This window comes from Diadema antillarum, unplaced genomic scaffold (assembly GCF_040938485.1).
Source record: "Diadema antillarum isolate AM-2024a unplaced genomic scaffold, OU_Dant_1.0 seq00001688_RagTag, whole genome shotgun sequence".
NCBI lineage: Eukaryota > Metazoa > Echinodermata > Echinoidea > Diadematoida > Diadematidae > Diadema > Diadema antillarum.
In genome coordinates, this window is record NW_027272383.1 from 225,861 (window position 1) to 239,303 (window position 13,443).

At 41.7% G+C, this 13,443-nt stretch overlaps 1 protein-coding gene across 1 annotated transcript; it reads right to left on the reverse strand.

The window, feature by feature from the left end:
- Window positions 1-4,376: 4,376 nt before the first annotated feature.
- On the reverse strand, window positions 4,377-4,922 carry LOC139711697 (uncharacterized). The gene has a single exon (XM_071623556.1). It carries the CDS (start codon window positions 4,920-4,922, stop codon window positions 4,377-4,379), a length of 546 nt encoding a protein of 181 aa, XP_071479657.1.
- Window positions 4,923-13,443: the final 8,521 nt, after the last annotated feature.

Consider the following 13,443-nt stretch of genomic DNA (forward strand, 5'->3'; position numbering starts at 1 on the left):
GTAACCGAGAGACACCTGATTATGTGGTATTTCCGGCGTCATCGAATACAGTGAATAGTTTTTTTTTTTTTTTCGGCAAGCCAAACATCTCACTCCTGTAAATAACTCTATGTGGAATGAAAGTCACGTATACGTAAAACGATACATTTCAAAATATTTTTGAAATACTCTGAAGGTTTTACGTTTTTACCTTCCTGATTTGATCGTAGTATTTAAAGATTATCTACAAGATCTTTTCTTGTGCTGTGGTCACATTACGGCTTATTGCATATTTATGTGTTTTTGCTGTTTACTTGTTTGTCCATTTGTTTTAAGAGCGTGAAACTGTGACATCAATTCGCGTCAAATAATGAGACTTTTCTTTTTTACTTTGGCTCTACCGTGTGCAATAAGTTTAATTTGTAAAACATACAAATCCAATGCAAATATAAGTTAATCTGGTAAAAAAAGAGTAAAATCTTACGAGTTCAACGATAAAAAAAAATGACTGTAATCGGATGAAAAATAAGGAAATTTCTGCAAAACAGTTCTTGTACAGAGGATATGAAAATGCAAATGAGTGAGCTAACCATGTCATAATCTCACAATTTTCCATTGATCGTGTACAAAAATGACGAAAATTCAATGTTTCTGTCATTCAAGTCTTAAACATGATGTTATTCCTGGTTTAATAACTTCAGAATAATGCTCAGTTTGATATACGAGGATATGAGCCTCGGGCATAATTACATTTGAAAGAAAAACTGGAAAAGCCAAAATTTTATGTATATATGGCAAGACGAAGAGAATGATAAGCTCACTTTTCCATTTGCATATTCATATTGACCGTAAGAGAACTGTTTCCCGAAAAAATAACGAAACTCCAAAATATCATGTATACTTTCTTACTTTTCATCCGATTTCAATCAAAATCATACCGTTGAACTATTAACTGATCAGTGGGAATCAGTGGGAATGTGGGGGGTGATTGTTCCAATCCTTTAAGAGTACACACCTTCTCTATTGTTGTGAGAAAATTATTTGCTTCAGAATGGTCTCATATTCAAGTAATGTGAGGTTTAATGTTTCCAGGTTAGCATGCCTGTATACAGTGACGGGGCGATGGTTAACGGCCCGTTAACGACAGCCCCGTCACTGTACAGGCATCGTATAATTTGGGAAAATTAAACTGTTACTTGAATATGAGACCATTCTGAAGCAAATAATTTTCACAGAACAACAGATATGTAATGTACTCTTAAATTAATCCCACAAGGATTGGAACGATCATCCCCCAGCACTCCCACTGATTCCCACTGGTCAGGTACTAGCCATCCCCTCTAAGTATAAAGGAAAGTCTCCTTACTTGAAGTTTTCGCCAACTTGATGGAGTGTGAAAGCAAAGCCGAACTGACTCTGGTTGTCTGTATGGCTGAAGAATAGCGGGCGTGTCGTGTCGAGGTTGAAACTCATCGCGCCATCTCTCCAAAACAGTCCGAGGGAGAAGCACAGGACAATTTCAGCAGCCCTATAGAAGCACCGTCCCATCTTGAATCCTGATTGAAGTCGAACTTTCAGCTACCAAAGGAGAGTCTTGGAGTTTGCTCTGCCAGAACGGTCTGCTAGATGACAACCGTCCGTCGAAGTAGGGTCTTGTCTAACAACTTGTCTCTGTTTGTGAGCAAGGCAACATTGTGCCTGTGGGTGTCTATCTTCGGTCTGAGCAGGAAAGAAGTAACACAACAGAATAAAAACATACAGTTCATATCCGCGATCAACAGCGCCTCCCACATTCCTGCGTCAAATTTCGTTTCGCCTTCCTCCACTATTTCGGCCAAGTTACTTTTTCACTCATATTACTCCTTATGTTTATTATTGCTGGCACACACACACACACACACACACACACATACAGAAGACCTCCTGCTATAGGCCCTTTTCATCTTTTACTTTAAAGCCACTGTATGGAGCAAGCAGTGATTAGAAAAATGATCAAATTATCAGATTACATTGATGCTTATGTATAGTTCAGTTGCATGGACCATATAGAAATTCGGAAATAAAGCCGCAAATATGAGGAGATAGCACTAATTTTCTCAAGATACCATAACTGTAGACGGTTTATTCTAGCAACAATAAAATAAAACTATTTTTACGTTTTGTTTGTTTAACTATCCTAACCATTAATTATACTGATTAACATTTTTACGTTGCTTGTTTCTATCTTTAGCTCATATCATGGAACATTTTGAAGCCGTAAAACTTTTTGTTTTAATCTGCAAATGATAAATAATGACTTTAAGCACAGGACTGCGTTTCCTGAACATCGTTTCCCGAACATATATCCTGATATATCTAGCTGATCATTATTCTGAAGTTAAGGACTAACATCATAATTATACACTTGAATAGCAGCAACGCTGAATTTTTGTTATTTTTTTTTACAAGATCAAAGGGAAATTATGGTAATGCCATCATCAGCTCATCATTTGCATGTTTAAATTAACCCGTTTAGGACGGTTTGCTTTGGCGAGCGAATACCCCCACAGACGGACAGGTTTTCCAAAATCGAGCCCGAACCCAGGGTTGCTAAGTGGGTGTGACTTACGGTCCCGCTTTACTCAATCATCAAATTGCCGTGTATGCGGTGTAGGAATCCGCTTTGTGATTGGGTGAATAACGACCGCTCATGAATAATAATATAGCTTCCCCTCGATCTGGGTTCGCGCGCGCGGTTTGAACTTCATGTACTGTACGATCGTCAATTTACGTTCCCTCTTCAACTCAAATGAATAGCGCCTTTTATTATTGGGCACCAGGCTATGGCGAGGGTGTCGCAAATTTCCAGTACATCATTGTCTTGAATTTACTAATGCATGGAGGTAATCTTTTATGGAAAATGTAATCCGTTGACCACAAGCCTTCAGTCTTTCGATGAAAAGCAATCGATCGGAGAATTTCATATACAGTCTCGCGTATTTCCATTTACACGACTTATAAGACATGCCGAGAAAATCTCGTATTGTGGCGATATCAAAAGCACACGAACCCACTCTTGATTTCTTATTGTTCACGAAATTCCTTACCATAACTAGTCAAGGAATTTTGTAAACAGTAGTAAGTTTATTCATTGTATATACAAGATACAACGTTTGAAAAGTTGTAACGCCTGGTTTTTCCCTGATACTTACAATTTTTGTATATTCAAGTACAAAGCTCGCGTGCCTGTTAAAGAAACACGTGGCCTTATTTCAACACTAGGCAAACCATCAAAGGCGATGTAATGTTATAAGTAGAATTGGTGGTACTGATTTATCAAAGTCATGCCGAGTAACATGACCAAACCAGGCCAGCTTGCGTCTCTTGACCATTTGTAGAAGAGTCACTTGAGGCCCCATTAGGCTGGTGACCTTGTTTAGGACAAACTCGTTGGTTTTGCAGTCCCAGTAGTGGATGCCAAGTATTCTCCTCAGGCATTAAATTTGGTCTCAAAAGCTTGGATTCGCTTTTCTGATTTGGCCAGCACTGTCCAAGTCTCGCAACCATAGAGGAGAATGGAGGTGACGAGAGACCTGAATAGCATGTATTTTGTGTTGAAGCTAATGTTGCTCTTCCATATTCTGTTGAGTCTAGCCATCGCTGCTGTTGCTGTGGCTATCCTGGTTCGAATTTCCCCTGTACAGGTAGATCGCTGATCCCAGGTATTTGAAGCTTGATACCTCGTCTAAGGTCTCTCCATTCATAGTTATGTTTGTATTGATGTTGTTTGGGCTATTGGCCATTACTTAAGACTTTGCTGTACTCAATTTAATGCCATACGCCTCTGCTCTGTCCACCAGTCTGTTGGTGAGGTCCTGTATTTCTCTGTTGGTGCCTCCCATGAGGTCGATATCGTCCGCGAATCGAAAATTGCTGACGGGTCTACCACCAATTGAGATTGAAGTATGGTGGTTCTGCAGTGTTTCCTGCATGATCTTCTCCAGGAGCAAATTGAATAAGACAGGAGAGAGTAAACAGCCCTGCCTCACGCCAACTGTTGTCTTGAAGAACTCTCTCAACTGGCCGTTCAAAAGCACTGCACTACTAGAGTTGGCACAGAGAGCCTAAATAACCTGCACCAGTTGTTCGTCAATGCCCAAATCTCTCATGATCTTCCATAAGCCATCGTGCCACACTCTATCGAAAGCCTTTTTGAAGTCGATAAAATTGTGGAAGAGGTCTCGCTGGTGCTGTAAATACTTTTCGATCAGCACTCTGCAGTTATAGATCTGTTCCACTGTGCTCCGGCCAGCTCTGAATCATGCCTGTTCTTCTGTCAACAGCTCATCCGCTTTGATAGTCAGTCGGTTGAGGATAACTCTGAGCATTATTATACCTTGCTGGGTGGCTAATGATGCTTATGGTCCTGTGATTTTGACACTGCCCTTCTTTTGAAGTGGAATGATCAGGGACTGGGTCCATTCTCTTGGCCATTTTTTCTCCTCCCATATCTTCTGACATAGTGCTGTAAGGGCCTTGACTGTGGCTTCTCCTCCGCACTTTAAGAGCTCAGTGGGGACGTTATCCACTACCGGAGACTTCACTGGTTTCAAACTGAGGATTGCCTTTTTCACCTCATCCTTTATTACAGAGGGCCCATCTTCCTCATCATCTTTGATCTGTATGTCTGCCTGTATACTGGTGTCTAGCTGAAGCGTATTATTGTAGAGGTCACTACAGTACTCAGTCCATCTTTTCAAGATTTCTTCGCTGTTTGTCAGGAGGTTACCATCTTTATCATCTATGACAGGAGACTTTGGCTGGCTGGTTTTGGTCAGGGTCTTAAGAGTGTTGTAAGCCTCCTTGATGTTTCCTGCAGTCAGTCCTTTGTCTATGACTTTGCACTGGGCTTCAATCCAGTTCTCCTTGGCAGCTTTCATTTTCTTGCCGACCTCCCTATTCATCTCACGCTATCCTTGCTTCATCACTGGTGTGTTTTGCATGCCTAAGCTCTTGCCTCTTGTCACAGAGGTCGAGCACTTCCGTCGTGATCCAAAGTTTGAATCTCTCTTGCTGCTTCCCCACTACTGGTTGTGCACTTGACCATTTGGTGAGTGCCAGACTACAGTTCTGGACCATTTGTGGGGGTGCAGAGTGTTGGCCAGGGTAAGGCAGTGACTTTTGGCATATTTCAGTAGCCTGAGACCTCTGTCATGTCCAATGCCAAATCTCCCGACTGTCCCTGCCCAGTTCTCATATGCATCTGGGCCTACCTTGGCATTCCAGTCTCCCTGAACTATCATGAGGTCGTTCTTTTGGACTTTTGCTATTGTGTCCTCCAGCTGGTCATAGAACTCCTCAACTTCCTCATCATCATGCCTTGAAGTTGGGGCATAGGCCTAGATAATGGTCAATTTGTGTGGTCTGCCAGAGATGAGAATGGAGAACAGCCTGCTGGAGATTGGGATGCAGCAGATGACACTGCTAGAAATTTCTTTCCTAACAATAAATGCCACGCCGTGTTGGTGCTTCTTCTCATCCCCAGAAGAACCAGATCTTGTGTCCTTCATCTGTGCAGGTTTCACCAAAGCCAGTCCGCCTGACCTCGCATAGTCCAACAATGTCCCAACGGTAGCCATCGAGCTCATGGGTCAGCTCATGGATCTTCCCGCAGGCGTGCAGAGTTCGGACATTCCACGTTCCGACAGTTATGCCCTTTGTTGGCAGCTTGATGGTGTTTTTCACTCCAGTAGTCAACTTATCACGCCCACCCTTGAGTGAGTCAGCGGGACGCGTAGTCGTTAATCCGGGCCCCGACCGATCCGGCATGTTGGTACTTTGCTTCTTCTTCCTTATGTCCTTTCAGTGGGCTTAAGATAGCTTGATTGTGTACACTTGGCCGTTGAGTTCTCTCTGGGGATCCTTCTCCGCCCTGGCCGTTGGCTACTGTCGCTGCTCATCCGCCCTGTGGTGCAGTGTAAGACCCCACCCCTCACGTGGTTTAGCCCGCCAGCTGAACTGGTTAACCGGGCGTATCAGGACAACTCCCCCAGAGGACTACTCCTCCGGGTACTACTCCTCCGGGTACTACCACCTGACAACTCCTCCGGAGGACCGCTCTCCCGGGGGACGTCTCCCCCGCAGGCATTTTTTTTTAAAGACGGCACAGATTGGGGCATGCCTCGTATTAAACCTATGGGAAACACGTTGGAATAGGGTTAGGGTTTAGGGTTAGGGTTAGGTTTAGGATTAGGGTTAGGGTTAGGGTTAGGGTTAGGGTTTGATGGTTAGGGTTAGAGCTAGGGTTAGGGTTAGGGTCGCCAATCTGTGCCGTCTAAAAAAAAGAACACGCCCCCCGCAGACCACTCTCCGGGAGGACCACCCCCCCCAGGACTACTCCCCTGGAGGGCTACTCCCCCGGAGGACTACTCCCCCAGAGGAATACTCCCCTGGATGGCTACTCCCCCGGAAAACCACTCCCCCAGAGGACCACTCCCCTGGAGGACTACTCTCCCGGAGGATTACTTCCCCCGGAGGACCACCCCCGGAGGACCACTCTCCTGAAGGACCACTCTCCCGGAGGACAACTCCCACCTGACAACTGCCCTGTTGATGTCTCCCGGGGAAAATCCTATACTGACCAGAAATTTTTTGTCCTTGAAATTAAAACTCCATTCATCTGTGGTTCTAAGACTGCGGAGATCTACTCCCCGGAGGACGTGTTCCCCGGAGGACTACTTCTCCGGAGGACTGCATCAGCTTCAAACATAGTCAAGAAATCATCGATCATATATAGAATAAATGTTTATCACCATCACTGGCGCTGAAGAGCATGTAGTGGAGCGGAGTGTAAAAGGAAACCTCCAGATGATTTTCAGACTTTAACTGTTGAACAACTATAAACTAGTTATACTGAGCACAGAGTTTCAGAGTTTATAATGATTGGGATGAGGAATAAGAAAGTTTTCAAAATTTACTATAAATTGCAATAAACAATTAAGGATGATGACAAGGGCAGCCGAACCATAAGAATGCGTGAGTTGGGGCTCAAGGAAGCAGAACAAAAGAAGAAGGCTTGCATAGATTTTGGTTCTAGGACTGCTCTCCCGGAGGACAAGTCGCCCGAGGACTACTCCCACTTGACAACTCCCCCGGAAGACGTCTCCCCCGGAGGACTACTCCCCCGGAGGACTACTCCCCCGGAGGACTACTCCTTCGGAAGACTGTTCCCCCGGAGGACTGTTCACCCGGAGGACTACTCCCCCGGAAAACTACTCCCCCGGAAAACTACTCCCCCGAAGGAATACTCCCCCGGAGGACCGCTCCTCCCGGACGACAACTCCCCGAGTGACCAATCCCCTGGTTGACCACCCCAACCACTTTTCATGAAAGAACTCGTTTCTAATTCCTGTTGACGCTGATCTTTCAAGAGTGACAGAGTTAACTTTAAGTTTGTGTGAGCGTAGCTTAATTCATCTAAACACTAAACAAAAAGTAAGTTCCCCCTAAAACAAACATCAATATTTTATGAATCAGGAACCTTTGAGGAAATCTGAATACAGGATCATGTAGCTGTAGTTCTCGACTACCTTTCATGTGAAATTCAGTGGATATCACCGGGTCACGCTTGAGTGAGCATGACTTAAAGTCAAAATGGTCACTTTTTGAAGTTCACAAGCCCAATTTTGCAACTTTGATTTGGTGATATCGGAATAAATTTCAATTTTCCAGGATAAAAAGGCATGCAACGTATAATTTATGTGCTTCTTATCGTACCATGTGACTTCTGCACAAAATTTCACGGTTGAGTGACACACGGGGTGAAAATAACCAAAATGGCCGATTTGACACGTTTCTCGTGGTAATTTCTATCAATCGAGATTGAATTCGGGTGTTGAACAGTTTTTACACACAATTCACGTAATTTCACGGTTGAATGAGCACATTAAAAACAAAGAGAAATAACCATTTTAAATTGTGCAGTAAGAATTGCGATAATTTTGCGCACTGAAATCAACTGTAAGATGCTTTTTTATATTGTGCTAATACCCAAACGCATATCAGTGACCACCTAACCATTTCAGTCACGCTTCAATAAGCACGTGAGGCTGGAAACCCTTTTTTTTAAACCTTCATAATGAAAAATTTAATCCCCATGGTAAGTTCATGTGAAGAGGAGGAATTTATGCTTTTGAAAGCTAACAATGGCTTTTGCATGCAATGTGGTTTATTTTACGGTTGAATGACCACATTATGAAACAATGATTTATCTTATTAAAACCATCCAGCAGGTGTTGCATTGATCTTCTGCATTTAAAATCAGCTGAAAAACATTTCATTATTGCGTTTAGGACCGATATAAATGTCTCAGTGATCCATGGCATTTCTTCAAAATTTTACACGTCAAAGGGTACATGGTGCCGGAAACCCTCCTTATAATCCATGGCTACCTTTGATTAAATATTGAAGTGTTCGTGTAGAAATTGGTCTGCCTTTAGTTTGATGAAATCCCTTTATTGGAGCAGAGATGAGAAATTATACAAATTATATCTTCGGGCCTTTGTTCTCGCTACTGAATACTAATTTTGGCATTAAGCTCTTGATCTTTGTAAAGTCATGAAGTCATGCATTAACTCAAAGGGAAAATAAATGCAATCAATCACTGACATGGTACCAAATATCACTTTAGTTACACATCAATATCCTCCCGTGTTGCACATATGCATAGAGAGTCTGGAGACAGATATTGATTGTGGTGAGAAACATGTAGTGGCCTTTGTTGTTCATGTGGTATTGATGATTGTGATGGTGATGATAGTTGCTTAAAATGTTGGTTGACTATCATGCGATCGTTATGGCAATAACACAGATTGGGTGCATCTGCACTCACTTTTTAGGCTCTATCCACTAACACCGCTGAACACGTCCTCAAAACCAACCAAATGTAAACCTTATGGGAATTTCAGCCACGAAAATGGTTTTGACCTGCACACTTTGCTCATCTTATGTGCTCACTGAAGCATGTCACAGTGTCATTTTTTTTTATCGAAATGCTATTTTTTTTCATTGAAATCAGAGTAATTTCCCAACATATCAACTAAAACATAACAAACAATGAATATTTTTTATTATATAGGGTAAAAAAGGGTTTTCAAGCCCCACATGTTCATTGAAACGTGACTAAAATGTCAGGTGATCACTGTCATGCACAGTAGTATTAAACACAATACAAAAATCATTAAAACAATTGATTTCAGTGCGCAAAATTATGGCAATTCTTACTGCACAATTTAAGTTGTTATTTTTCTTTGTTTTTAATGTGCTCATTCAACCGTGAAATTACGTGAATTGCGTGTAAAAACTGTTCAACACCCGAATTCAATCTCGATTGATAGAAATTACCACGAGAAACGTGTCAAATCGGCCATTTTGGTTATTTTCACCCCGTGTTCACTCAACCGTGAAATTTTGTGCAGAAGTCACATGGTACGATAAGAAGCACATAAATTATACGTTGCATGCCTTTTTATCCTGGAAAATTGAAATTTGTTCCGATATCACCAAATCAAAGTTGCAAAATTGGGCTTGTGAACTTCAAATGTGACCATTTTGACTTTAAGTCATGCTCACTCAAGCGTGACCCGGTGATATCCACTGAATTTCACATGAAAGGTAGCCGAGAAATACAGCTACATGATCCTGTATTCAGATTTCCTTAAAGGTTCCCGATTCATAAATTACACAGGTTTGTTTTAGGGGGAACTTACTTTTTGTTTAGTGTTTATTTATTTGTTTATTCATTTTTTAATGATAATTGTGGCTAAGTAAATTCATTTGAGAAATAATGCAAAAATAGAGGTTCGGCATCGTTATTTAAAACTAAGGGGTCACCTCGTCCGTTAATTCCCAAATTCCCATCAGTCGTCCGTCTTATTAATGCGCTTTTAGCAATCATATCTTATTTCTTATTATTTACAGTCTGGAAAAATATAAATCCCATACGCAAAAACTGTCGACGTGAAAAAAATGTATCCCACAATAGGAACGTCACTGTTATGTTATACATGTAATTCTGAAATAAGTTTCTTCCTTCCTTTTACATCTAAAGGAAGGTGATATGTTCCATAAACCATGCGTTCTTTTGAAGACTTTTACAATGTAGGTTTGAATGTTATCGCATATGTGTCTTTGTGTCTTTGAGACACCTTAGTAATAGGTAAACTTTCATTCTATTTATTATTATATTACGTTATGAATAACTGATGGCCGGCAAGGAACCAAAGTCAACAAAATAAGAGTCATTGTGGGAGTGACGGAGCGAGCGAGTTTGATCTTTTTTTTTTTTGCATTTTTGCAGTCCAAACTTGCTTTTTCTCGCTTTATTATATACGAGTTTATTGATATTCATTTCAAATTGGTGTAGAAAGAAAACAAGAGTAGTCCTCCGGGGGAGTGGTCCTCCGGGGGAGCAGTCCTCCGAAGGAGTGGTCCTCCGGGGGAGACGTCCTCCGAGGAAGTGGTCCTCCGGGGGAGACGTCCTCCGGGGGAGTGGTCCTCCGGGGGAGACGTCCTCCGGGGGAGACGTCCTCCGGGGGAGACGTCTTCCGGGGGAGTTGTCAGGTGGGAGTAGTCCCCGGGGGAGTTGTCCTGAGGAGCAGTTCTAGAACTTGACCGGGGTATGGCGCTTGGAGCCAAACACGTGGGAGATTTAGGGATGCGTGAGGACCAGTGATACCCATCTGTCATGATATGACATATTTTGTATTTGTCACGTAATAATTTGTCTCACTTTATCAATGTTCATCATGAAGATCATGTAAGAAATTGATGTTATTGTAATGGCTAGAAAAGAAGTGAAACTTTAAAAACAAAAGCCTGCAGCAACATGACCAAATAAGGAGATTTTGTGATGCACAATGAAAGTAAAAGACATTGATTTGGAATTAACTGTATTTATGATGAGAAAACCCTATGTGACGTCAAAATACGAGGAAAGGGTATCCCTGATAGTATGTATCATATTATGTGGTATGTGGACGTTATTCACGACGTCAAACACAAGTTTCTAGCTAGGTCAAAACAGAACCATTTAAAAAAAATTTGGTTTCCGCGGATAGGAAGTGATGACGTCAAGCGGAGGCTTGACCAATGCAAAATGATATACCAGGAAAGTTTTGACAGGCAGAAAACGCCAACCAAAAAGAAAAGGGGGCAGGACTTCTGTAAAATCTTTCCAGAGAGTCACCTCACTTAGATTGTTTTACATGGAGACCTATGATCCAACAAATGTATAAATATGCGATGTTTGGGCATAAAATTCAGATGCCATATAATTTGCGGAACACTAAGTCCCAAGCTACGGTACTTCGGGATTGCGAAGTTAGAGAGTAGCAGAGTGTTATTTGGAATCAGTGTGATTCAGGGATTGGTGCATTTCGGCTTGGACAGCCTGACCGTCCAGAAGAGAATCTAGGAGGATTCGAGTTTAAACACCAACAACTGTTTTAAGTACCTGACCATTTCATTGAAAGTTGTTTGTGCATTGTAAGTTTCTATGTAAGTCCCGATATGGCATTGTATGTGTGATGTTTGTATGTCAAACCGAATTCTAATTGCATTGTGAAAGAAGTAGAGACCTAGAACAACGCTTAGATTTCAATAGGCTGATTAATCATCCCTTACTCAACACTGAAAGATAATGATGTATTGTGAAACCTTATTATGGAATTATGTGTGGCTAATCAGTGGTAATATGATGGTCAGGAATATAAATGTGTTTTGTTTAAGTTATATGAATAGAATCAGGAATAACCAAAGACCACAAATTATAAGGGAGGTATTATGTTATTAAATTAACAGGGTGTTTAGGGTTCCAGAGAGAGAGAGCCACAGTTTAGGGTTCCTGCGAGGACCAAGTTTAGAGTTCCAGAGAGGACCACAATTCATGGTTCCGACAAGGACCGAAGTTGGGAAGCCAACGACCAGAAAGGGGAGACGACCCGCTACTACAGGCAGGGCATCGTCGACAGCCTAGAGCAACCAAGCACGGGAGATTCTAGAATTAACCAACGAGCAGAGCAACCAAGCTCAAGAACAAGTGGAATTGGATATCTGTACTCAAGTTTGTTCTACGTTATTATCGTAAACCATCACAACTTCGGACCAGTACAATAAATCTCATTGATTGTTATATTGTAAGAACACTGTGTGATTGGCTACTTATTTCGAGGCACATTAGTTGCGCAAGTCGAAAGAGTTGATTGAATGAATGGTCTGCTAACAATCTGCTGCATTTTGAGAAAGTCAACCTTTGACTATATACAAAAGATCCCAGTCGCAGGGAGGACTTTCGTTCCCCACATTCAGAAGAAAGTCCCCTGTGACACCATCCACCCAGCCAGTAGGGTGCAGCATGCTAGGCAACAACTTATACCTCTCCACAAGACCCCTATATACCCCTGTAGGATAGATAAAAGGACTGGAGTTAGACAGAGTAGTAGTACGGTATCATTAATTTTCAGTTAAAGAAAAAAAACCCAAAATCTGAACTCTCCACTCGTCTATCCTCCTTCATCACTGTTCATATCCAGTAGTCTTTTAAAGGGACGAACACCGCATGGTGTTAACCGAACACTCTTTTTGTACTACTACTACTACTATACTCTCTCACTCACACACACACACACACACACACACACACACACACACACAATTTTTTTGTTTTATGATAGCCTTTATTTGTGCTTCATTCAATATCATACACATACACGCGCGCGCGCGCGCACACACACACACACACACACACACGTTCACACACGGATGCTTTACCCATAAAATAAATTTTGTATTGCTTCAGCATTATTCAGCTTTCAGAAAGTCTACGTCCATGCACAAAACGAAACATTAAACACAAGGTCGTGGACAAAATTCTTGTGTATTGAAAGTGTTTGGTATTGAAACTATTTATTGATAGACAATGATCACGACGCACTCCTATAGAAACAACAACAACAACAAAGGTTTGTCACCTTAACATTTTAATCACTATATACTCACAGAATGGACGAAACTGTCAGCACACAAAGACTTAATAATGATATTCCGAATTTGGAAAGCAGTAAAATGGAAGATTTTTCACCTCCGAAATATTCATTTGAAGAAGTTAAGGATTTTGCATGTTGGTGAATTCTCAGAGTAATGCCGAAAACCCATGACAGAAGTACTTTGAGAATTCTATAATGACCCACAGGCAAAGATCATCCAGGAAAGTGGCGCATGCGCCGACTGCATCTCCGAATTAACGAGTTTGGGGTTCCACATTGCGCATGAGCAGAAGAAGATCATTGTACTCGTAGACGTATACTACATGATTGTACCAACATGCAGGGCATGTTGGTTGTTAAATTCACTGAGACAAACATCTGTGATGTAATGATCATTCAAGTAATCCACCTGACAGCAAAAGTGATTTCTATACAAAATCTA

Coding starts and splice junctions, on each gene's coding strand:
- LOC139711697 (XM_071623556.1), bottom strand. CDS start 4,922: ATGAATAGGGAGGTCGGCAAGAAAATGAAAGCTGCCAAGGAGAACTGG.